A 25511-nucleotide genomic window follows, 5' to 3' on the forward strand; every position below is an offset into this window, starting at 1 on the left:
CCTAGCACCAATACAAGCACCATTGAGACATTGCAATGATGCCTGCATTGTGGCATCCTTTGAGGCAGTTTTCTCTTTGTATGTATTTTTGCAGAATGCAGCGCACATGCAAAGAGGTAATAATGAGAAGAAATATAGATATTGCTCCTTGTTATGCCAGCTTAAGGTAGGCGCACCAATTTGGCACAAACACATGTCTGCATATTTGGGTTTGCTTAAAAATTCATGATTGGTTTTACAGGAATGCATATGCACCACCCATGTAACGCCTACCTGACACAAGGTAACACAAGGCAGAGGCAAAGTCACGCATATCTGGATTTGGGTAGCTTTGAGATATCTGGATTTGGGTAGCACTGTGATTGCCAAATACGTGAGGCAAAGTCACGCATATCTGGATTTGGGTAGCTTTGAAATATCTGGATTTGGGTAGCACTGTGATCGCCAAATACGTGACGCAACCCAGACGCAAAATCTTAGTAAATCTGGGACAAGGTGTGTAATTTTAAGTTTTCATAGCTTATTTTTGGACAGTTGCCCTCACATCGAATGTGTACTGGAGGTTACATCTCAAGTACAAATACCACCTAATATACTGTGCCCATCTTTGCGCTGGCAGCACAATTAGTTGCATGCAAAAAAGTGCTTTATTTGCACATGATCTGCCAATGACCCTGACGGAATACAACTATAAATATGGCACACCGCTAGTTTTCCACATTCATTCAGCCAACACTGCAGATTTGAGCGAAGGTTAGCAAATCCGTGCCATTGTGTACTTCTATTGTCAATCTTGGCATTGTAGATGTCCATGTGAGAGCTCGCAGGTGGCCCCACCTGGCAGTAGCAATTTGTCCTTCTCGTCTCCTGTCTTCCAGATCTAGTACAGGGCATGCATTAGACACCTTTCACTAGATCCCTAAGGGCCTTATTTATAAGGCCTGGCAACACTTTTACGCACCAGCTGTGGAAATGTGGATTTTCCTGATCAGTTATGTCCCCTATCTTGGACCCCAACGGTTCTATGTGCATGTCACAAGTACATGTATGTTCCCTCCAGTTCCAGTTTCCAAACGCAAACATATGTGCGTCCACCGCCAACATGTTCTCTGTCAGATCCGCCATCAATGGGCTGGATATTCGATTCCTAAGTATGAAAGGCCACCGACTTTATATGGCTAAGTTACTCCATTTTTACAGTTCAGGCAAGTAGGCCCGATTCTGTCCTCAAAGCCTTCCCTGCTCTCTGTCTCTGACAGCTTCAGCTTGAGCTCGCATCTGTATCCATGAACTTTGTCCTACTCCCTGTGCAGCTAACGGTGCCTGCCTCGGCCAGTTTTGCCTGCCTGCCAAGAAGCTGTATTTCACCTTCGAATTATCTACTTTGCTCTTCAGCCGATGCATTCCTGTCTAGTGATTTAGGTAAACATTTCCTTTAGCTCACAAGCAAAGGACTCGGCCTTTCCGTCCTCCTGCAAGTAATTCATAGCCCTGTTGCCATGGAAAGTTTTCTGCCCCTCGCATCTCATATAGACACTTAGACGCTTGTACACGCACACAGTCAGTATAGAATAGATTCTGTCCGAGAGTCTTTTCTTGTGGATAACATAGTTCTCTAAACATAGGATGTTAGATATGATTTGGGATTAGGTTGACTTGACCCCCCAGACTTCTCGTCTCCACATGTAGAGCTAAATGTCAAGTCCCCTTCACCCCCTAGTTGCACGTCAATCACACGTCATGCTGCTGCGCGCGCATCTATGTTAAGTATTATCTTATAGATCCACCTATGCATGATAATCAGAGCCAATCATGTTTCTTTCTGCTCCTTATTACGCCTAGTTTCGATTACGTACCACTATGTCATTTCTCTTATCAATTGTTACGCCTTTTGCATTCGTTTCATTGTAATGTATGACCTATAAAAGTTACTTCTTGTCAATAAAGTATTGTACTTCACTTCCTGAACCCTCGTGGTGACGGAACCTGAAGGCCGCCACTCGAGTCGGCCATTTTGGAATAAAGCCCATTCAGAAAATCTCTTATACCACGGATTCTGCCTCTTGTTATTCTGAGCTATTTTACTTTATTTTAGATTCCGTATGAAATTCAGTCAAGGTAAAAAGAATATTTACCACATAATGGCGCCCGAACAGGGACACTTTCTCATCTCACGCGCCGGCGGTGCGTTGCAGGCCCGGTCTCCTGCCACAGCTGGACGGACCATAAACGCGTACCAGCAGGATTTCCTGTAAGCTCCCTCCGGTCAAGCGGGGGCGACTGAGGCTGCGATCAACCCAGACGAGGCGGTGAGAAGTGCGAAGTATCCCGACCAGAGCCTAGCTGAGAGAGCAAGATCCGAGGTATACAGAGGCCCACCAGGTTTTCGAAATCCCGATGTCCAGAGGGTCCGCTGTCCGCAGTCATCGAGTCCCGTTCATTCTCTGAGGCCTTCCGTTTTCAAGGAGCTACTCGGTGAGTACCATCGCCGGGGAGGCGTGTTGACAGCACATAGGTTGTGCCGGTCAAGACGGATTTGGGTACACAAATCCGGTCTGCACTGTTTAGCAGTGTATATGTACTGTTTAGCAGTATATCAAGTATTCCGAAGTATTCAGTTATTGTCAAGAATTCAGCTTGGTGATTAGTTATGCAGACTGTCATCATCGTCGGTCATTTTTAAAAATGTTTAATGTTTAATGTTTAAAGTGTTCAAATGTCTTGCATATTGTGGTATGAATGATTGTTCATTGTTCACCGTTCATTATTGTGTTTTTCGTATTAAGTGAATTCAAGAGTAAGTATCAGATCAGTTGTCAAGATGCCGCTCTTCTCGAAGTTAAGACAGATTACTACCAGAAAAGGGGTGCTTGAAGAAGCAGTTCCTATTCCTCCTAGGGACACTCCAGGGCATTTTATGTATCACAAGCATGGCTTAGATGCCATATTGTTTCTTGATCTATGGGTAGATTATACCAAAGGATTTGCCGGAAAGTCAAAGGTGGCCCGCAGCGGGAACCTGGGATGCAGAGTGCATCATGAAAGTGGAGGAAGAGTTATGGAAAAGAAAAGTCAGACAGTCACAGAAAGACGCTGTTGAGTTATGGCGTAAAGAATCTCATAGACGTACAGAAAAAGCACGTAGACAAAAAGAGAGGAGTAAAGAGAGTTCAAAGGAAGTCCAAGAAAATATATTAATTGAGGAAGGTATCCGAGTGAAATCAGAACAAGTAGATAGACAAAGAAACGCTCTTATGAGTGGTATGTATCCCCTCCTAGCCGAAGGACTACCTAAGGCTGTTCCAGAGATGCCAAAAGACTTGCCACCCCCATTATTTCCAATTAAGGTACATCCAAAAGGGCATCCCAGAACCGCAGAAGATGTTTTTCTTTCCTCATATCTAGATGACGCAGCTCCCGAGTATGCTAACCCCACACCACATAGACCGTCTGGCGGAGGGGTTCAACGTCAGGATCAGGTATCTGTCCCCGTGCAACAGCAAGTCCCGACACGAGCTCCGGCAAGCACATCTGTTTCCGCATCTGTCCCCGCAATCGATTCTACAGTGGTATCGACACCTATAGTTGCTGTATCACGTTCGACGAATCCATTCACACCCGACGCCCCTGAAGGGGCCACGGGAGGTGCAAGCAATACTTTTACGCCACCTAGAATAAATAAACTTGTTTTTCAAGAATCAGCGCATTCACGTACACCCAAATTCGTAAGTGAACGTACGCTTAAGGAACTCCTTATAGATTGTAGATATGACCCGGTGGTCGGTAAAGAGGACGAAATGGTCCTGGCATCATTACGTATCAGACGAGCCGCAGAGTATTTAGCGAGGTTACCAGGAATGATTACGCATCTAGATAAAATATATCATTTTGTCCAAACAGGGCGAGACCCAGAATGTATTAACAGAGCTATGGAATTCCAGAAAGTAGAGATACAGGGGGAACTGTTACGTTTCCTCATAAACTGTGTGATCAGAAATCAAGACCGACCGGGGGTAGACCCGAATACAATGCTTATTCTTACAAGATGGAGCCAGAATATATCAGAAGGGAGACACGATAAGAAAAACTGTATAATAGCCATGTGCCGAAAAATCCGTAGAGAAATAGAACGTATTCACGAAGAAAGATTGGAAACAGACGAGTTCGAGCAAGATGAAGTATCCGAATCAGGGAATTCCGCAAGACAGTCAGAAACCATAGCATACGTAGGCAGAGGAAGATCCTGTAATAATACTAGATGCTTTTCTGATCCCATACACTCAGAATGTCCAAATAATAGCAGAACGTATCCGACGCCTGTAATAAATTTAAAGTCTCCTGAACATTTGTTCCAAGCCGCAGATAAAATACTACGAGAACGAAGGGGTTATCATCTCCTCGATTCCATGGATGAGCAAGAATTAGCCAGATCAGCCGTTCACTGGATTGACAGTCCTGAAAAATACGGTGATGAGACCGTAGCACACACGTTTTTTAACCTTAGTGCAGATGAATAACGTTTAGCTGGAATCTATATGATTCAGCAACTCCTTATACTATATAAGAGCCAACATGCTGACCCTGGTCCTTTACCTGATATATTAACGGAACTACTCACGAACAGATGGAGAGGTTCTAGTAACAAGTTAATTAAGGAAATATTAGTGTCACGTAAACAGTATGTCCTTTTTGTAAGTCCGGATTCTTTCTCGCTGCCCCGCAGAGAAAGAACGCCGTATTATATGGATAGACAAAATCCCTTACGAGAAGTGCACCCAATAAAAGGCGAAGACAATGAGTTTCACCGTGTATTTGTATACACACCCATATCAAAAATTGAATTGTTAGAAATGAAGAAAGTAGTACCAAGTCATGACAAAGACCCAGCGGGTTTCCACCGAGAAATTAAGGACATGTTGCTGATGGGAGAGTATACCTATCCTGATATTATGACGATATTAAAGGTGCTCTTACCTGCTGGCATTTATGAAAAACTGAAAGAAAAAGAGTGGGAAGTGGGAGACCAAAAGATAGATTGGACAGCATTAGAAACGAAAGAAAAGGCCCGAGCTGCAGGTTCAGGGCTCGGGGATAAAGTCAAAGCATTACCAGGTTTACTAGTACAAGTACTGCCACGTTTATTAACTACGAAAAAGGAAGATTGGGGTGCAATCACGGCCTGTAAACAAAAGCATGATGAAGACACAAGTGACTATTATGCCCGATTTGAAAAATGTTTTGGAATAAATAGTGGTATAAAAACAAGTAGTGAGTCGTATCCACATTTATTTGTGACAAAATTAGTAGAAAATGCTTTACCTCCAGTAAAGAATAGAATATTGAAATTCGAGAGTACCTGGCAAAGTAACACTCCGTCACAAATGCTACAAATGTTACAGTATCATCACAATAGAATTAGAGATGAACAAGAACACGAACAAAGACGTATGAAAGATACAAAAATGAAAATGCTAGTGTCTCAGACAGTACCGGCTGAAGGACATAAAAAGGGTATGACACAGTCCGATTCAGCAGGACCGGTAAAAGGGACATGCAATTATTGCAAAAAGCCAGGTCATTACGTACACGATTGTCCAGTTTTAAAACATAATATCGCCATAGGTAAAACACAAGAAAGATCACGGCCACACAGACAAGATCAGAATGAACAAGGAGCTATGCCGCATTCCCAGGCCATGCCAGCCGCACAACAGCCAATACAGTTTGTGCCAGCTGCACCACCGTTGCCTGTTACTGCCACACAAACCACAACACGACAAATGTATCAGACTGCACAGTATGAATATCCTGAGTATCAGCGTTACGCATGAACCAGCCTAGAGAGGGAAGTTGACTTACCGCTTATCGAGATTCCTGTAGATCAAGAAGGACCTTATGTACATAGTGAATTATTAGGTCAAGATAGAAAATTCTTACTCGATACAGGGGCAAGTCGAACAACTATAAAACGTAGTGAAGTTCCAGGGGCACCCCTCTCAGGCTCTCAAAATGTTTCCCTTGGTTTTTCAGGAAAACCTATTGTTAATGAAGTATCGCAGCCTCTTCCACTTACGATAGGACCTTTGACACGAACTACAGATTTATTGCTTACTAAATCATGCCCAGAAAATCTGTTAGGAATTAAGACTCTGAAAGCCCTAGGAGCCATAATATGTTGCTCTCCGGGAGGAATAAGGTTGTTTTTACGTGATTTTAAAGGTCACTATGTGTCTAGAGACATGGATCCCCGACTACAGACTTTACCAGCGCATCTATGGGCACAAGGCCCTACTGATGTTGGTTACATGAACATTACACCATACCGAGTTACACTCAAGGCAGGAGTGGTATTACCACGAATGCGACAATACAAGTTACCGCAAGATGCTGTAGTGGCTTTGTTGAAAATCATTGATGAGCTAATTGCCCAAGGAGTAGTTGTAGAAACAGACTCCAATGTATGTAATTCGCCGATAATTCCGATTCTTAAACGAACTGACCCTACTGCTCCGCCAGTATACCGATTGGTTATTGATTTGCGTGAACTAAACAAGTGCATTGTGCCACAATTTCCTGTGGTCCCCGATATATCATCATTATTGACAGCAATTGATTCCGAAGCAACATTCTTTACTGTAATTGATCTCAAGAATGCCTTCTTCAGCGTCCCAATAGATCCGGAAAGCCAATATTTGTTCGGATTCAGTTTAAATGGGCGCAGCTTTAAATTCTCACGCGCTCCCCAAGGATTCACAGAAAGCCCCAGCATCTACAGCCAAGCACTGAAACGAGAACTTGACAGTATCCACATGCCAGTCAACACTGCACTGCTTCAATATGTCGATGATCTGCTGATCACCGCGAGAAGCGAACCTGAATGTGAAAAGGCTTCTCTGACAGTTTTACATTTTCTAGCCGACAAGGGGCACAAGGTGTCTCCTTCTAAGCTGCAATTCTGTGTCCAGCGAGTTATTTATCTTGGTCACTCGCTGTCCAAGGAGGGAAGGCAGCTTACACCAGATCGCATCCAGTTAATTGCTAACATGTCAATACCCCAGACACAAAAGGAGGTGCGGGCTTTCATAGGCCTCACTTCATATTGTAGGCAGTGGATCCCTCAGTACGCATTTCTAGCAAAACCACTCATTCAGTTAACCACACAGGAGGCAGCCACATCGACTGTTCTCCCTTGGACTCAGGAACATACACAAGCTTTTGAAAGCCTAAAGGAAGCTTTATGCCAAGCACCTGTTTTAGCAACACCATGTTATAGCAAACATTTTACACTCTTTGTTACAGAACGCGAAGGTACTGCTTTGTCAGTACTCACTCAGGATCAAGCAGGATCACGCAAGCCATGTGCTTATTTTTCCAGTACATTAGATCCCGTAGCTCAGGCTTTGCCCGCGTGCCTGAAATCAGTGGCAGCAACAGCTTTAGCAATCAGACAAAGCGATGCCATAGTGTTAGGACATCCATTGACAGTACAAGTACCACATGCAGTAGAAGTTCTTGTGAACCGAACACAAACACAACACTTGACCATAGCAAGACTTACCGGTTATGAACTGACATTGTTTCAGCCACACATAGAGATCCGACGGTGTAATACATTGAATCCTGCTACACTATTACCTGTAATTGGAACAGACCCACTAGCTCATGATTGTGTTGAAATTATTGAAATAAAGACGAAACCTAGACAAGACTTGACAGACGTTCCATTGTTAGATCCAGACCTGACGTTGTATGTAGACGGATCGTGCATGAGAGCAAGTACAGGAGACTTAGTGGCCGCGTATGCAGTCACAACAGACACTGAAGTTATTGAGACAAATTGTATAGATACTTTGTCAGCCCAAGCAGCAGAACTCATTGCTCTAACACAAGCCTGTATTCAAGCCACAAATAAGAAAGTTAATGTATACACTGACTCACGTTATGCATTCGGAGTTGTACACGACTTCGGCGTGCTGTGGCGAGAGAGAGGTTATTTAACCTCCCATGGTGCCCACATTCAGCACGGAACCCTCATTCACGCCTTGTTAGACGCAATACATCTACCAACTGCCATATCGATTATGAAATGTAAAGCACACACGAAGGTTACTGATATCATTTCTCAAGGCAATGATTTAGCTGACAGAACAGCTAAACAGACTGCTCAGAATCGCACATTAGACATGACAAAGCCAATAGTTCAGACACCAACACAGTGTATGACAATTAAGGATCCCGCACTTGACGTAATTGACATACAGACACATGCTACTGCAGAAGAATTAAAGAAATGGACTGAACTAGGAGGGATCCAGACAGATCAGGGATGGATGACGAAGGAGAAATCTGTATGGTTTCTTCCTGACTCTATGGTCCAAGCCATTATAGCTACAATTCACAGCCCAGCGCATTTAGGAGAGAAAGCTATGCTAGATAGCATTCAACACATTTGGTTCAACAAACATTTACGAGCAGCAGCTAAACAAAAAGTCCGTACCTGTATGATATGTTGTCAGTTCAACCCAGGAAAAAGTGTTCCCGTAGAACAGGGTGGATTCCAGACTCCTGATCATCCTTTTGAAGTGCTCCAAATGGATTATATCCAGATGGAACGATGTCGAGGATTCAAATATGTTCTGGTAGTTGTCTGCGCTCTCTCCCGATGGACTGAGGCGTACCCAGTATCAGATTACACGGCCCCGACTACTGCCAAACAGTTAGTTCGAGAATTCTTCCCGCGGTACGGTTTACCACGTGTTGTATATTCAGATAACGGCCAGCCTTTCTCATCCGAATTAATGAAACATGTCTCACTTTTGTTGGGATATCAGTGGAAATTCCACTGTGTCCGACACCCCGAGGCAGCAGGTCTCGTGGAACGACATAATCAAATTTTGAAAATCAGATTGTCTAAAATATGTAAGGAGAAAGGTGTTGACTGGATAGTAGCATTACCAGTTGCACTATTTTACATAAGAATGGTAGCACACTCTCGAACAGGGCTATCCCCGTATGAGGTGATCTTCGGAAGGCCACCAAATATGTGGGGGACGCCTATACCTCGTAAAATAACTGATGTTAATTGTAATATGCTGACAGATTACTTGGCTTCCTTGATGTCTGCACTACAATCTTGTCGTTCACAGGTAGCTGCAGCTTTTCCTGACAACACTGAGGTGAAACCCCATGACGTTGCTCCGGGGGATCTGGTGTTTGTAAGAAATTTTGATCGGAAGACCCAGTTGGAGCCCAGGTGGAAAGCACCGAAGCTAGTCCTGCTGACCACAAGAACAGCCGTGAAAGTTGAGGGCCGCAAGGGCTGGATACATTCCAGCCACATTAAGAAATTTCATGGACTATCCTCGGATATAGACACTGTGCCCTGCACTCCCTCACAGACTGATTCAAAACTTCCTTTTGTTGAACAGAATGACTCTCAGTGCTATAAATTAAAGCTTAGGCCCAAACAGTCGAGCAATTTGATTGTTTAAGTCCTCTCCAAGGTGAAGCGGTTGAATTGTCTCCGACATGTATCCCTTGGACCTGAGTAGAGAAAATACCCGAGAAATGTTGAAACGACAGGCGTATTGTAAATCACTGCGTAGCTACTGTATGAGGACATTATTAATTTTGTTTTTATTGAGTGTTTTAATAATTATTACGAGTGTGATTTTGCACATATATCATCCTATTTCTAGACATGTTTATAATGTTGCTGCTGAACATTCTTTTAGTGACCTACCGCCACATGAATTATCTTATAGACTTGCGCTGCGCAATAACACCTTCATTAGTATGTTACATCATTCCCATCAGACTAGTAATGCCACCAATTGTTGGGTGTGTGGCCGACTCCCTCCCTATCAGAATAACAAAGGAGTTCTGCCTTTCTTTCCACATCCGTTCACACACAATGGCTCCTGTGGAGCATGGTTTAGTTTACTAAATTCCATAGACCCAGACACAGCAGTTTATCAACAACATTGGATATGGGGAAATCTGAATCTAGTTTTATTCAAAGTCTGTCATCCTAATAAGGAGGGTCGCCCCAGTAGAACAGGAACTGATCTAGAAAATGAAGTGTATAAATTAGGTAATTTTACACCTAATCTTATGATTCTGAATGTCAAATCCGAAGTTGAACTAATTCTGCCCACTATGTCAGTATTTCCAGTTAAGGGTGAATTATGTGTAAGAAAAGTTGGTTCCATACATATGGGCCATAGCCAATGCGTTACTACGGTAGAATATAGTGATCAAGGTAAATCTTCATTTAGAGCTTCTCGCCATTCTTACTTTATATGTGGTCAGACGGCATATATGCGTCTGCCTCTAGATTGGGATGGTACCTGTTACATAGCATTCCTTCTGCCACCTGTTTTCCTAGCTCCCCCTGATTATTATCGGAATGTTCATTTAGTACACAATAGAGAACGAAGAGATCTCCCAGTTGTCGATTATACTGAGACGGCATGGGACAAGTATGTAGATTTCAATAAAGGTATCTTTCCCTATATAGGTACAATATCAAATAGTAAGCTGATACGTAGACTAACCAAGACTCTCGAAGCTGTAGTAAACGAGACTATAGCTGCCCTAGGCAATCTGACAGAGGAACAATCAGTGATGAGAATTGTTGTTCTCCAGAATCGTCTTGTCCTTGACGTCATCCTGGCCGATAGGGGCGGAGCTTGCAGGGTCATCGGATCCAGCTGCTGCATATTCATACCAGAAAATTCGCCATCTGTATATAAAGCTATAACACGCCTTCATAAGATTGTGAGCCAGATACACGAGAATCCAGGCACTTGGACGTGGTCCGGGTGGTTTTGGAGTGTAATATCAGCCTGGGGATGGAGAGTTCTATCGTTCCTAGGTATTGGCCTTCTTATGCTCTTCAGTTGTTGTTTATGCCTGCAATGTGGACCAGCGATTTGTGGTCTGTGTGCCACATCATGCATTCCATATCAAAGTTCTCGTTCAGAATGTCGGAAGAAGAAGGAAGAAGAAATGATGCTCCATGAGCAAATCGATGGAATGATGAAGATTGATATCTCTTGAAGGGCAAGTAGGGGACAAGGAGGGAATGTGGAAATGTGGATTTTCCTGATCAGTTATGTCCCCTATCTTGGACCCCAACGGTTCTATGTGCATGTCACAAGTACATGTATGTTCCCTCCAGTTCCAGTTTCCAAACGCAAACATATGTGCGTCCACCGCCAACATGTTCTCTGTCAGATCCGCCATCAATGGGCTGGATATTCGATTCCTAAGTATGAAAGGCCACCGACTTTATATGGCTAAGTTACTCCATTTTTACAGTTCAGGCAAGTAGGCCCGATTCTGTCCTCAAAGCCTTCCCTGCTCTCTGTCTCTGACAGCTTCAGCTTGAGCTCGCATCTGTATCCATGAACTTTGTCCTACTCCCTGTGCAGCTAACGGTGCCTGCCTCGGCCAGTTTTGCCTGCCTGCCAAGAAGCTGTATTTCACCTTCGAATTATCTACTTTGCTCTTCAGCCGATGCATTCCTGTCTAGTGATTTAGGTAAACATTTCCTTTAGCTCACAAGCAAAGGACTCGGCCTTTCCGTCCTCCTGCAAGTAATTCATAGCCCTGTTGCCATGGAAAGTTTTCTGCCCCTCGCATCTCATATAGACACTTAGACGCTTGTACACGCACACAGTCAGTATAGAATAGATTCTGTCCGAGAGTCTTTTCTTGTGGATAACATAGTTCTCTAAACATAGGATGTTAGATATGATTTGGGATTAGGTTGACTTGACCCCCCAGACTTCTCGTCTCCACATGTAGAGCTAAATGTCAAGTCCCCTTCACCCCCTAGTTGCACGTCAATCACACGTCATGCTGCTGCGCGCGCATCTATGTTAAGTATTATCTTATAGATCCACCTATGCATGATAATCAGAGCCAATCATGTTTCTTTCTGCTCCTTATTACGCCTAGTTTCGATTACGTACCACTATGTCATTTCTCTTATCAATTGTTACGCCTTTTGCATTCGTTTCATTGTAATGTATGACCTATAAAAGTTACTTCTTGTCAATAAAGTATTGTACTTCACTTCCTGAACCCTCGTGGTGACGGAACCTGAAGGCCGCCACTCGAGTCGGCCATTTTGGAATAAAGCCCATTCAGAAAATCTCTTATACCACGGATTCTGCCTCTTGTTATTCTGAGCTATTTTACTTTATTTTAGATTCCGTATGAAATTCAGTCAAGGTAAAAAGAATATTTACCACGTCAGTATTACTGACGTATCTGTCATTCCTTGCGACATGATGCGTCATACAGTAAACCTGACGCATCAATCATGTCGCAAGGAGGGTGCAGTGAAAACTGTTGCATCACTGTTTTCACACAGCGATGAGACAGTTTTCATAAATAAGGCCCTGCTTTTCTTCATATTTGCCTTGATAGAAATGTCAATCATTCAACTTCCATTATCAGTCGACGTATACATAGTGCCCTTACGGTTTCCTTGGAAACAGCTAGCCTTCCATCTTCACTACCTGGGCATGTTGAATAGCACATACGCTATTAACGTCCTTCAAAGAAGCTGAGCCATTGTGCAGTGACACTCTAAACATTGACACTCATGAACAAAGTTTTATTTTTAAAACATCATAGCTCGCCGAGTAACAATGACACAGAGTTGCAGTTCAGCAACAGATACTCAGAGGATACTCATTCGTGGATAACGAGTGCATCAAATTCTGATATCTTCTAAACAGTTTGGCTGTCATTTACTAAGGATTTGCAAGGGTGCCCATGTGAGACACATCAACACAAAGCATTGTGTTGATTTACTTACCGTTACAAAAGCGTGCAGGAGAAGCACAAAACTGCAATGCACCATGCAAGTATCCACACAACCCTATGTAACTAACCCTCCTTTGAGTCTGCTCCAGAACAACCACCTACTGGACCTCACCGGCTTCATCGACATAGCCCTCCTAAAAAAACACTCAGGTGCATACGTATAAGGAAATAGAGCAGCACAGTGCTGCAACAAATTTTGCACTGCTGTGCTGTGCCTTTTTCCAAAACGCAGGGATGCGCCATATTTACAAGCATACAGCGCACCCATGTGTTTTCCCTAGTGCTAAAAATAGCTGCCTAGGGCCAACACAGACACCCTTGCGCCGTAATGCAAGGGTGCTTGCGTTGCAGGGAAGATTGTTTATGTTCAGGATTGTGTCCTTTCCTGCACATAAACAATCAATCATGGTGACTTGCTACTTCTACGTGTGCTGGCAGAATGCAACACCAATAGAAAAGCAAAAACAAGGAGAAATAAAAGTATTTCTCCTCATTGCGGCAATATAATGCCTGCTTTTGCATGGCGTTAGTTTTTGGCGCTGCTTATGCTTTGACATTCTTGTAAATCTGGGCCACTGTCAAAAAGCAATGGGTGCTGTGGTGGATTGCCCACAGCAACATCCATTGCACGTCCCTTTCACGCAGATACCTGCGTGAAAGGGTACTGTTAGACTTGCCACCATTGGCGTGGGTCTCCCTTCCAATGTTTGCTGTTGCCTCATCTGTTTTTGCTGGTCTAGATGCTTTGGGCACTTTGCCACTGCTGTTCAGTGCCAAAGTGCAAGTGCTCCCTTTTATAAATTGATGTAATGGATTAGTGATTCCATGATTGGCTGATTTGATTTACTCGTCAGACCCTAGTACAGTGCACCATGTGTGCCCAGGGCCTGTAAATCAAATGCTGCTGGTGGGCTTGCAGCACTGATTGTGCCACCCACAGAAGCAGCTTGTGAAATGTGGCTCAGGCCTGCCATTGCAGAGCCGGTGTGCAGTCTGGGACTGCCATGTCGACTTGGCAAGTGCACACACTTGACAGTCCCTAAACCTTCCCTTTTCTGCATGTTAGTCGACCCTAAGGTAGGCCCAAGGTACCCCTGTGGGCAGGGTGCATTGTACGTACAAGGTAGGACATGCCCTGATGTGTGTGGCATGTCCTGATAGTGAAATACTGCCAATTTAGTTTTTCACTGATGCAAGGCTATCTGCTCCCATAGGCCAGAATGGGCAGTTTGCATATAATATCTTATAGACATAACTGACCCAGGGAACAAGATAGTGAAATAAAGTTTAGTATGCCTGAACTCAGAATGTTAAAGTGCATCTTTTAGTGTGGGTGATTTTTACATGCTGTGTTTGAAAATACCACTTTCAGAAAGTAGGTAATTTCTTGCCTAACCATCCAGTGTGACTCTGCTTGGTTTGTGTATTGCATGTCTGGCTTGTGAGTGACAGGAGCTGGGAGAGGACTGTGGCTCCGGCAGTCTGATGATTCAGGGCTGGGGTGAAAGGGACCTGGGTTGAATTCAGGGTAGGGGGAGGAGATTTCCTTTCAGCTGCCTGGGCCAGGTCTGCTTTCAACAAGCTGTCTCCACCTCCTGCCAGAAAGATGCTCCAGTGAGGACAGATTTGGTTTTGGTTGGGTACAGACACTCTGCCTTCAGAGAACAAAGAACAAAGAATTTGTGTGTATAAAAAGGGGGACCCAGACCCTTGAACTTTAGATCACTTCTGGGAAGTCAAGAGGAACCTTTGCCAAGGAGAAGAACTGGAGAAGCTGAAGGAAGATTATTGCTCCTGTGCTGTTTGCTGTTTGGGGTTGGCCTGCAGTGGTTACTTGTTGCCAAGGAAAGGAGAAAAAGAACTTTGCTGTTTGCTTTGTCATCTTGAGGAAGATCTTCAAGAGCTTGAAATTGAGCTTGCCTCCTGTCTGAAGTCTCAGGGACACAAAGACTTCACGCCCAGCTCCCCTGAATTCCCTTGCTGGGAATTCCAACATGCAAAGAGGTGCCTGCTGCTGTTTAGGACCTCTAGAAGGTATTTGTTGTTGGAAGCTGGAAGAATGATGCAATGAGGAAGAAGCATTTTGCTTCCTCACCAATTCCCGATGCTTTGGCAAGCCACGGAGAAGAAGCGTGCCGCATCCACACGAGGCCCGACGCATCGCCGAGAAGTTCGTTCCAGCACCTGCCGTGAGGCTGCAACCGTTCACGCATCGTCGCATCGCATTGAGACACCATTTTGTCGCATCGCACCGGATTGTCGCCACACATTGAGGCGCCATCTTGTCGCATTGTAACCGTAATGCAGTAAGAAACAGACGCATTGCCTCCCCTGCGCTGCAGTAAGGCACAGGTGCCTCGCTTCCCCCGAAGCAAGGAACTAACGCATCGCTTTTGCTGTGACCCTTTTGTTTGTTTTGCGTGACGCATCGAAGATACTTTGTTGGAAAAGTGTCGCACTTACAACTTGCATTGAACTGAACTATTTCTACCAATTTAGAACCTTATTTTTGATACTGTATTGTGGATTTTTGCCATTTGGTCTTGTTTAGATAAAGATTACTTATTTTCTAAACTGGTGTGGTGCCCATTTGTTGTGTTCTCACTGTATTACTGTATGTGTTCACAAATGCTTTACACACTACCGCTGAGATAAGCCTGGCTGCTCATGCCAGGCTATCAAGGGGGTGAGCAGGGGTTATTTTAGGAGTGTATCCCCCTTATCCTGACTAGAAGCAAGGGTTCCTATTTGGACAAAGGTGCAACCCATTGCCAACTAGAGACCACCATTTCTAACAGGTACCATATTTACAAAGTGGCGTTAAGCCATGCAAAGTGGCTTAACGCCGCTTTCTAAATATGGTGCAGGACATAGCACCACCAGAACGTTGAAAAATTAGACTTTCCGGTTGCGCAATACCCTTGTACATATGCCCCTCGATGACAGCTTCGAGGGGGTTAAAACCAGGCAGCCAAAGGCACCGCCACTTGCATAAATCTACAGGGGGAACCTGATAAACATAACAGCCTTTCTGCAATTGAAACACAAAGGCATCCCCAGGATCCAAGCTCTGGAATGCCCTGGATCAAAACTCAAGGGCAGAAAAAAGTCACATAGAGATAAGGAAAGACCGCAACATGGAACTGTTCAAACTCACTTTTACTTGATCTCCATGCAGAACAGAGTTGTGGTTAAAGACCAAGGGTCTATTAGTATGTCGGGCGGATCGCTACCGCCCGCATGGCGGTGGTGATCCGCCCGACATTTCCCACCGTCCGCATCCCATTTCCCCCACCCACACCATATTACGATGGCGGGGCGGGGGGGACCCCGGCGGACGGTCTTTCCGGGCGGAAAAGGTGCTGTATATGGTGGGGACCGGGCGGAAAAGGGGCTGTATATGGTGGTGGTGTCTGCAAGACACCGCCATCCACATTAGAATGCAGGCGGGAAAGGCATGCGGTTCCTGACTGGGGGAGCCCATTGCGGGCCCCCAGGGTGTTGGGTTAGTGGGGATTGCACATGCATTTGCAGGCACAACGAGTCAGGCACCGTGCGGTGACTGCTACGTTGTGCATGCAAATGCACAAGGTGCATCCACAACATTGTGCCGCCCACCACAATGTTGTGGATGGAGGATGCCACTGCCACCGTGGCGGTGGCATCCTAATTGCCGGTGCGGGACCGCCGCACCACAGGCGGTCGGTCCCAGCACCGCTAGGGTCTTCCGCCCGCCATCCCACTAGGCCCCCAACTATTAATTGTACTTTGGCCACTGTTTCAATGCCTGAGTTTGTAAACACAGTTTTTTGTTGAATATTGTCCCACTTTCATGGTTTCTTTATTTTTCAAATAAAACTGTAAAATCTATAGGGCTTTATATAGCATAGACATTGTATTTCTGTGTTAATTACCGTCCATGATCTATGTTGTGAGGGGCCATTGTTTCTTTATGAATGCTTGTACACCACGTCCCTTCCAGACCGCTTGGGTTCCCTTGTTTCTTGAAAATATGTGACAAATGGTGAGGCAGGAATGCACCGTATCTACTATCATATGGAGCATTTCTGCTCTCGCCCTGCGCTGGTGCACACGGTACAGCCTAGCTCCAATGCACACTTGCACCATTGTTGCAAGGGTGCCTGCGTTGCAGGCAGGATTGTTTTTGTGCAAGAAGTGATACCTTCCTGCACAAAAACAATCTTCAGAGGCTTTTAACTCTTTCTAGGTGTGCTGCATAATGCATAATGCAGCACACATAGAAAGAGGAAGCAACTATAAGAAATAAAGTTATTTCTCCGCGTTGCGCCTCCCCTCGGATGGCGCACCTTTTTGAAGCATTCCCAGGTTTACTTCTGGTGGTAAATTGGGGAATGCGCCAAAATCCATGGGTGGAGGCATGTGAACACCAATGCTCCACCCATGGAGCAACTTCCCAGGGCACAGTAACACAAGGCAGCGTTGCAATACTCCAGATTTACTATGTCACTTCCATCACCTTGCGTGACTCAAGAGCAACACAGTCCTTTCGTAAATATGGCCCTTGATTTTTAAGGTAAGAAATGGAAGATAGGATATTGTGCATGATCCAAAAGGATCATTTTCTGGCCAAATAATGATAAAAAATATATCAAAATTACTGATCTGATTTGGCATTGCATGTACCATTTTGTTTACCCCCGTAACTAGAAACAAACACGTGTTGTCAAATTCTATAGGTCTGGCTTTGGTTGCTGACTTTTCGACTTCGCCAATGCGGATTTTGTTTGTGAAAGTTTTTTGTATGAAGGCATATATTGCATAAAAACAAACATTGTCTAATAGCCAAAATCTATATGCAAAGACAGACAGTGCACCAGTAGTCCCTGGTTTTGATGGGGACTGGACTACTTACTGTGGGGAAGGGCACATTGTGCATGACCAGAATGCTCACTCACATTCAGGTAAGCCAATGACTGAAGTGGACTGACCCTGTGGCCCATGCTTTATGGTGTGGTGGGTAGAAGAAAACTGTGAATGACACTACAGCAGACCAATGGATGAAGTGAGCGGACTAAAAGCCCCTGTAATAAACTATGTATACTAGATATTTTTATTGAAAGCAAAAGATTTTGGCTAATGCCAGACCTAATACTGTATGGCTGGGACATTTTGATTCAGAAGATTTCAAAGCTGGAATAGTAGTCATCATTTTTAACCAGGTTGAGATTATAGGCTTGGTGAAGGAAATCAACTTAGTGATTTGCTTCATCATGTGGCCAATGTTTGAACAACTACAACTACTGGCCTTTCTTCCATATTCGTCCTCCACAAACCATGTACATTTAGCATTCACAACAATATTTTCTCCCTACAAATCCACCCTGTTGGAAGATAGAATCCTTAACGGGCACATGCCCTGTAAAACCATCTCACTGATTTATCAGAAATTAATCAATAACATGACTGATCCCCTCATACGACTATGTGAACAATGGGGAGCTGACATAGAAGAACTGAAGGATGAGGACTGGCAGGAGGCCTTAGCATCCCCCCGGGAGGAGGCGATCTCTTCCAGACTCAGACTTGTGCAGCTCAGGGTTCTGCATCAAGCGTATTTATCGGGTCCAGCGCTTGTAAGAATGGGTTATAGGGAAGCCCCTGGTTGTGTAAGGAAGTGTGGCCGGGAAGGTACATTCATTCATATCATATGGGAGTGCGTGTATATTCAACAGTACTGGTCGGCAGTGACTCGCTGTATGGAAGATGTTCTGGGAACCCAGATAGAGATTGGGGCAGGACTGGGCCTCCTACATATTTAGGGTCCCTCTGACCTTGGTAGTAAAGTAAAGACCTGGATGACACTAGGAATGACTATAGCGAAACGTAATATTGCCAGGTTGTAGGGTGCACAGGAGGCGCCCACAACTATGGCGTGGAAGAGATACCTAGATTGGTATATGTTGACTGAGCGAACAAGATACGAATCAAGGGGCTGTCCAAAGAAATGGTCACGAATATGGGCCAAATGGAATGAGTACAGGGGAAACATCTGTGAACCACCGCGAGTGATAAACCCCTTAGCCCTTGACTTGGAATGAGTACCAAACCTGGGGACCTCCACACTAGAGAAAGGACAAGTAGTATGGGGTGGGAGATGATTCCATGCAATGCTCTGCATCAATTTATGATTTTACTACTGTATGTAAGTTTGTCATCAATAAAAAGAATTAAGAAATTAAAATTAAAAAAATATATATTTTTTCTTCCTACAGGTATCGTGGGACTTTGGTCTCTAGCCATCCTGGCCTTCGAGAGGTACATTGTGATCTGTAAACCAATGGGAGAATTCCGTTTCCAGCAGAGGCATGCTGTGATAGGCTGTGCCTTCACTTGGGTTTGGTCTCTCCTCTGGACGGCGCCACCTCTCTTTGGGTGGAGCAGCTATGTGCCTGAAGGTATTTACACAATTTTTTAATATACCACATCTCCCTAGTAAACAATAACAATACCTCCTCTCTTCGTCTCGCCTAAATCTCAAGAACGGATAGAAGATGTTTTTATTTTGACCCTTTGCTTTTGTGATTTTGGGCAGCATGGCCAGGGAAGATGATACACCGACCGTTGAATGAATAAGGAGGTGGATTGCAGAATGTAAAACCTTCCTGCACGTAGTGCCAACACGAGCGATAAAAGAAACAAAAAAACAATGTAATGAATATATTCTTAAATTAATCTTAGACGCTTGTGATTTCTCAGGGCCACGTTCCAGTCCACGGCTTTTCAACCACTGTGCCACTCTACACAGAGGCCTGCCATAAGCTAATCAGTATCGGTCCTGCTCCAATAGGAAGAGCCCAGCCTGATCAGTTAGCCAGGCCCTCTACAGACGGGAACACAAGCAAACCTAGCCCATTTTCACTATAATTAGGCTACTGTTGAGAAGCCATGATACTGCACCAAATGTTAGCAAAGGGTCTCTTTGAGCTCTTTCTGCCAGTAGATACATAAAGTGGCAAATTCCATATGAGTGACATCTGTCCCTAGATGACTTTCTATCTTTGTGAATACTTTACAACAGCTTCTAGGAGTTATGAACTTCATGACTGCATGCATATTCTTTTTTTCCTATGCCATAATGGACATAGAAGAAACACTGTTCCATAAACAGGAAAAGTGTTTACACAGGCAGGTGTATTTTACACCAAAGAGCCCATATATGAAAAGGAATGTAGCACCCAGGGCTCCATCATCAATATTTACAGATATAGGTTTTGAGAAAACTATGCCTTCAGCCTGGTACTCTGAACACTGGCTTACAGGACTGTCTCAGATTGGAAGCTCCATGCACAGCACACTGGGGGGCAGATTTACAAGGAAGTGCTGCAGTGCCGCAATGCAAGCCCTTTGGGAGCGCCACGCTGCGGCACTTCCAAAGCACAGGAATGCAACATATTTACAATAATATGTCACATTCCTGTGCTGACCCCTACGCTGGCGCATAAACTGCTGCCATGCGCTGGCGCAGGCACCCTTGCACCATGATGCAAGGATGCCTGTGTCATGGGGAGATTGTTTTTGTGCAGGAAGGGGCACCTTCCTGCACAAAAACAATCACTACAGGTATGTTCCTCTTGTTTTTGTGCAGGAAGGGGCACCTTCCTGCACAAAAACAATCACTACAGGTATGTTCCTCTTTCAATGCGTGCTGTAGAATGCAGCACGCATTGAAAGAGGAAAAAACGAGGAGAAATAAAAACATTTCTTCTTGTCGCACCTTGCTACGGCGTAGCATTCAGATGCATTTCCAGATTTACAATTCCTCGTAAATCTGGAAATGTGTCTTGTTCCATGGGTGTTGCGTGGGAACACCCACAGCATCACCCATGGAACGTCCCTTTCATGTAAAGAGCTGCATGTAAAGGGGCCATATTTACAAGGATAGGGAAAGCCACGCGGGGTGGCTTTTTCTGTCCTTCTAAGTATGGAGCAGTAACATGTGCCACCAGTACGTCACAAAAAGTGACATACCGGTGGCGCAGGAGGCTTGTAAATCTGCCCCTGGATTTATCTGTTGGTCCAATGCAAGCTTAGTTAGCATAACCTACAACAAACAAAGATTGGCCTGAAATTTAAGATCACATTGTAGGCCGTGTGTTCAGGCCTGAAAATCTTTCCACCATCTTATAGGCACCGTGCTCTAGGTTAGCGGTTCTTAACCTGTGGCCCAGGGAACCATGGTGATCCATGACACCTACTCAAGGGGTCCGTGACTGCATAGAAAATGAAATAATACTAACAGATTAATGAAGTGTATATAAATAAGGAAGCAAAATGTAGAAGTTACAATTTTAAAATAGTCTATAAATGTGAAGGAATTTGAAAGCAAAAAATTATGGGGCATATTTACAAAGAATTTATGTACGGCAGCGCCGTAAGTGATTTTGCTGCGCTGTCCTACCCCAATTCGAAAAGGCAGGAATGCACCGTATTTACAAGATATAGTGCATTCCTGTCCCTTTAGCAATCACACAATAAGCAGACATGCGCCAATACAGGCACCCTTGCACCTTGGTGTCACCTTCCTGCACAAAAACAACAGTGGCGGCTGGCATGGCTCGTGGTTGGTGAGGCAGGGAGATGGGGGGAGGGCGTGCAGGGGGTGCTGTGCGAAATGAAGACAAAAAAATAACACTTTCCTTGCCGCCGGGTCTTGCGTCTCTGCTCCTGCTTTCCTCGTCTTGACTCGAGGAACAGGAAGCATAGCCAGGCTCTCCTGACCAATCACAATGCTGCAATGCAGAGTTCCGATTGGGCTGAGCATCCTGTTTGAAGCTCAGCCGGTGAATATGGGCCTCGGCTTGTTCGCCGCGCAGTCTGTAATGCAGCCTACAGGGAGGCCAGGGAAAGTGCGCATGACTGTTTTGGGCAGCCCGAGAGGCCCACCCGCAAAGCAGCACAGTACCATAAAAGGATAATAACTCAGAGTTATCATTTTCCTTTACGTTGCACTGCTTAAAAGCTGTGGGGCGACGCTCCTTCCCATACAATAATTGGAGGGGTTTTCCTCTTTCTATGTGTGATGCAGAATGCAGCACACATGAATTTTGCAGCACACATGGAAATAGGAAAAAACAAGGGCAAATATTGGTATTTCTCCTCGCTACGCCACCCCTGGGGAAGGGCACTGTTTTAACGCATTCCCAGATTTATGCCATGTTGTAAATCTGGGAATGTATCAAAATCTATGGATGTTGCATGGGAACACCCACTGCAATGTCCGTGGCACGCCTCCCCGACGCAGTGTGAGGCAACGCAGTGACTTGTGGTGCATTGCCTCACTCCATAAATGCAAGGCTATGAAAAGCCACACAAGGGGGCTTTACATGGCCTTGTAGATATGGCTAAGCATTATGCGCCACCGGATCATCCTAAAAATTGATTTACCGGCGGCACACAGAGCTTATAATTAAGTCCCCTAGTTGGTATCCTCACGATGATTCATGGGAGCTAGTGCAATCACACTGAACAGAATATAGTATGGATGGTGGGTGTCTTCAGCTGAATTTAGAAAAGCTCCAATTTTCCCATTGACATTAACATTTTTATTTTTTATATTTATTTGTGAATTAAATAAAACATTTCATTGCTTGTATATATGTTTGATTAATGCTTGTTTCTGTATTTTAGTATATTGTGAAGCGTTTCAAATCATCAAAATTTAGGCCAGTGTCTTTGGATTTCAATGATGTCTCAGTAGAATTCCATAGATTCAATGATGATTCAGTTGGGGTTCCCAGTTTCCAGTAATGATTAAGTGGGGGTATATAGAAGTAAAATGTTAACAACCACTCATGCAGGTGCTTTTAGTGAAAGAAAATGGTTGAAATCTCTCTTGATACAAACTTTACTGTTTGTAACTCTCTGAGTCAAAAAAGTGCCCTCTTCATCACATACGGCTGGATGTACTAAGCATTTTTATGGTTGCAAATGCTCCAATTCAGTCTTTCTACTGTAAACATACTTTGGAAAACTTTTTCTGACTCCTAAAATGAGTTTTCAAATGGATACCGATTAGGTATCTAAAAAGCGTGCGTTGTAAGCATCCCTTCGAAATACAGATACTCCATCTGTCTGCCTCTTCCAGGCCAGATCACTCCACTCTCCCGCTCCAGCTTCCTGATTCCTGCATCGCCGAGTTTTCCCGCCGCTGCCTGCCGAGTTTCTCCCGCCGCTGCCTCCCTGCGGCCCCGCCCCCCTCCAATCCCATTTACCGCCCCGCTCCCGCCACCCAGCTGACCCTCCCTCCCGGCTCCTTACTTATGACGCCCCCGGAGCGACCGCGCAGCGGACGCGCGCAGCGGGAGCACCGAGTGAGCGCCGAAGGTGCGCCAAAGGTAAGCCCGTCTGCGCCCGTCCGCGCTGGGACCGCGCCCAGCGCCAGACCGCCTGGTCTGCGTCGCCGCCGGCGCACCCGACCCACCTACGACGCCACAACCCTCCTCGCTCTCAACGCCGGACAAAACAACGCCTGCCACCACGCCACCCCGAGACGCACCCACGGACCCTTCTGCCTTGACTGCCGATTCTCCTGCCTCCAAGCCTGCACCGCACCAACCAAACCGAGCCCCAGCAACAACCATCTGAAGTGCATCCTGCTCAACACCCGCTCCATCCACCGACACGCAGTCGAACTCTGGAACCTCCTCGACTCGACATCACCAGACATCGCCTTCCTGACGGAAACCTGGACGAACGCCTCCTCAGCGCCCGACATCGCCATAGCCATCCCGGACGGATACAAGATCACCAGGAGGGACCGCGTCAACCAGACGGGTGGAGGCATCGCCATCGCCCACAAGAACACCATCCGCATCATGACCAACTCAGATGACACCCTCACCTTCACCGAACACCTCCACTTCCAGATACACTCCGACCCCAAGACCACGCTCAGAGGCACCCTCATCTACAGACCACCGGGACCACGCACACAATTCAGCGAAGTCATCACAGATTTCGTCAGCCCACACACCATCAACTCCACCGACTACATCCTCCTAGGGGATCTCAACTTCCACCTGGAGAACAACAAGGACCGCAACACCGTCGCCCTGCTGGACAACCTTGCCAACCTCGGACTCAAGCAACTGGTAACCACCCCCACCCACTACGCCGGCCACACGCTTGACCCAGTCTTCTCATCCAGCAAGCACGTCGCCTTCAGCCACGCCACCAAACTCCAGTGGACCGACCACAGCTGCGTCCACTTCAGCTTCAGAAAAACGACGACCCACCACCACCCGCAACAAGCCCCTCGAAGGAACTGGAACAAGATCACAAACGACCAACTCACCACCTTCCTCAGCCAGAACCCCCCCACCAACTCAATGGACCCCAACGAAGCCACCAACAACCTCACTCAGTGGATCACCAACTGCGCTGACGCCCTTGCACCACTGAAGAACCCCCCCAGCAGACGCGGCAGCAAGAAAACCCCCTGGTTCACCGACGAACTCATCACCTCCAAGAAGAACTGCCGCTCCCTGGAGAATACCTGGCGCACAAACCAGACCACAGACAACATGACTGCCCTCAAGCACGCCACCCGCAAACACCACCAACTGATCCGCGCCACGAAGAAGACAGCCTTCAAGGAACGATTGGACAACAACACCCACAACAGCAAAGAACTCTTCACCATCGTCAAAGAGCTCTCCAACCCCGACGCCGGAAACAACAACATCACTCCCTCGCAAGACCTCTGCGACTCTCTCGCCGCCTTCTTCCACGACAAGATCGCCAACATACACAACAGCTTCGGCCCTCCTACCACGACCCCCACCACCGAACCGACGCCCCCCACCACCACCCTCCGCACCTGGACCCCGGTCAGCACCGAAGACACAACACGCACGATGAACACCATCCACTCCGGATCCCCCACGGACCCCTGTCCACACCACATCTTCAACTCGGCCGACCACATCATCGCACCCCACCTCCGCGACATCATCAACGGCTCCTTCAACACCGCCACCTTCCCGGATTGCTGGAAACACGCCGAGATCAGCGCCCTGCTGAAGAAACCTACAGCTGACCCCACCGACCTCAAGAACTTCCGCCCCATCTCGCTCCTCCCGTTTCCTGCCAAAGTCATCGAGAAGACCGTCAACAGACAGCTAGCCGCCTTCCTTGAGACCAACGGCTCCCTCGACCACTCGCAGTCCGGCTTCCGAGCCAACCACAGCACGGAGACCGCCCTCATCGCAGCCACAGACGACATCAGATCCCTACTGGACAACAAGGAAACAGCGGCCCTCATCCTCCTGGACCTCTCCGCAGCATTCGACACTGTCTGCCACCGCACCCTGGTACAACGCCTGAACAACGCCGGAATCCAGGAGAAGGCCCTTGAGTGGATCACCTCATTCCTCGCCGGAAGAAGCCAGAGAGTCCGCCTCCCCCCTTTCCGGTCAGCGGCCACTGAAGTCATCTGCGGCGTTCGACAGGGGTCATCGCTCAGCCCCACCCTCTTCAACGCCTACATGAGCCCCCTCGCAGCCATCGCACGCCAACACGACCTCAAGATCATCACTTACGCCGACGACACCCAGCTCATCCTCTCCCTCACCAACGACCCGGACACCGCCAGAGCCAGCCTACACGAAGGGATGAAAGACGTCGCCAAA

At 46.1% G+C, this 25511-nt stretch overlaps 1 protein-coding gene across 1 annotated transcript in view; it reads left to right on the forward strand.

Annotated features, from left to right (window-relative positions):
• Positions 1 to 25511, forward strand: part of LOC146858450 (pinopsin-like) — a 204052-nt gene that overhangs the window by 49399 nt on the left and 129142 nt on the right. The window contains exon 2 of the mRNA XM_085646919.1: positions 19095 to 19277. Within this exon, the coding sequence (XP_085503045.1) occupies positions 19095 to 19277 (183 nt within the window). The remainder of the gene's footprint in view (positions 1 to 19094; positions 19278 to 25511) is intronic.

This window comes from Triturus cristatus, chromosome 3_2 (assembly GCF_964204655.1).
Source record: "Triturus cristatus chromosome 3_2, aTriCri1.1, whole genome shotgun sequence".
NCBI lineage: Eukaryota > Metazoa > Chordata > Amphibia > Caudata > Salamandridae > Triturus > Triturus cristatus.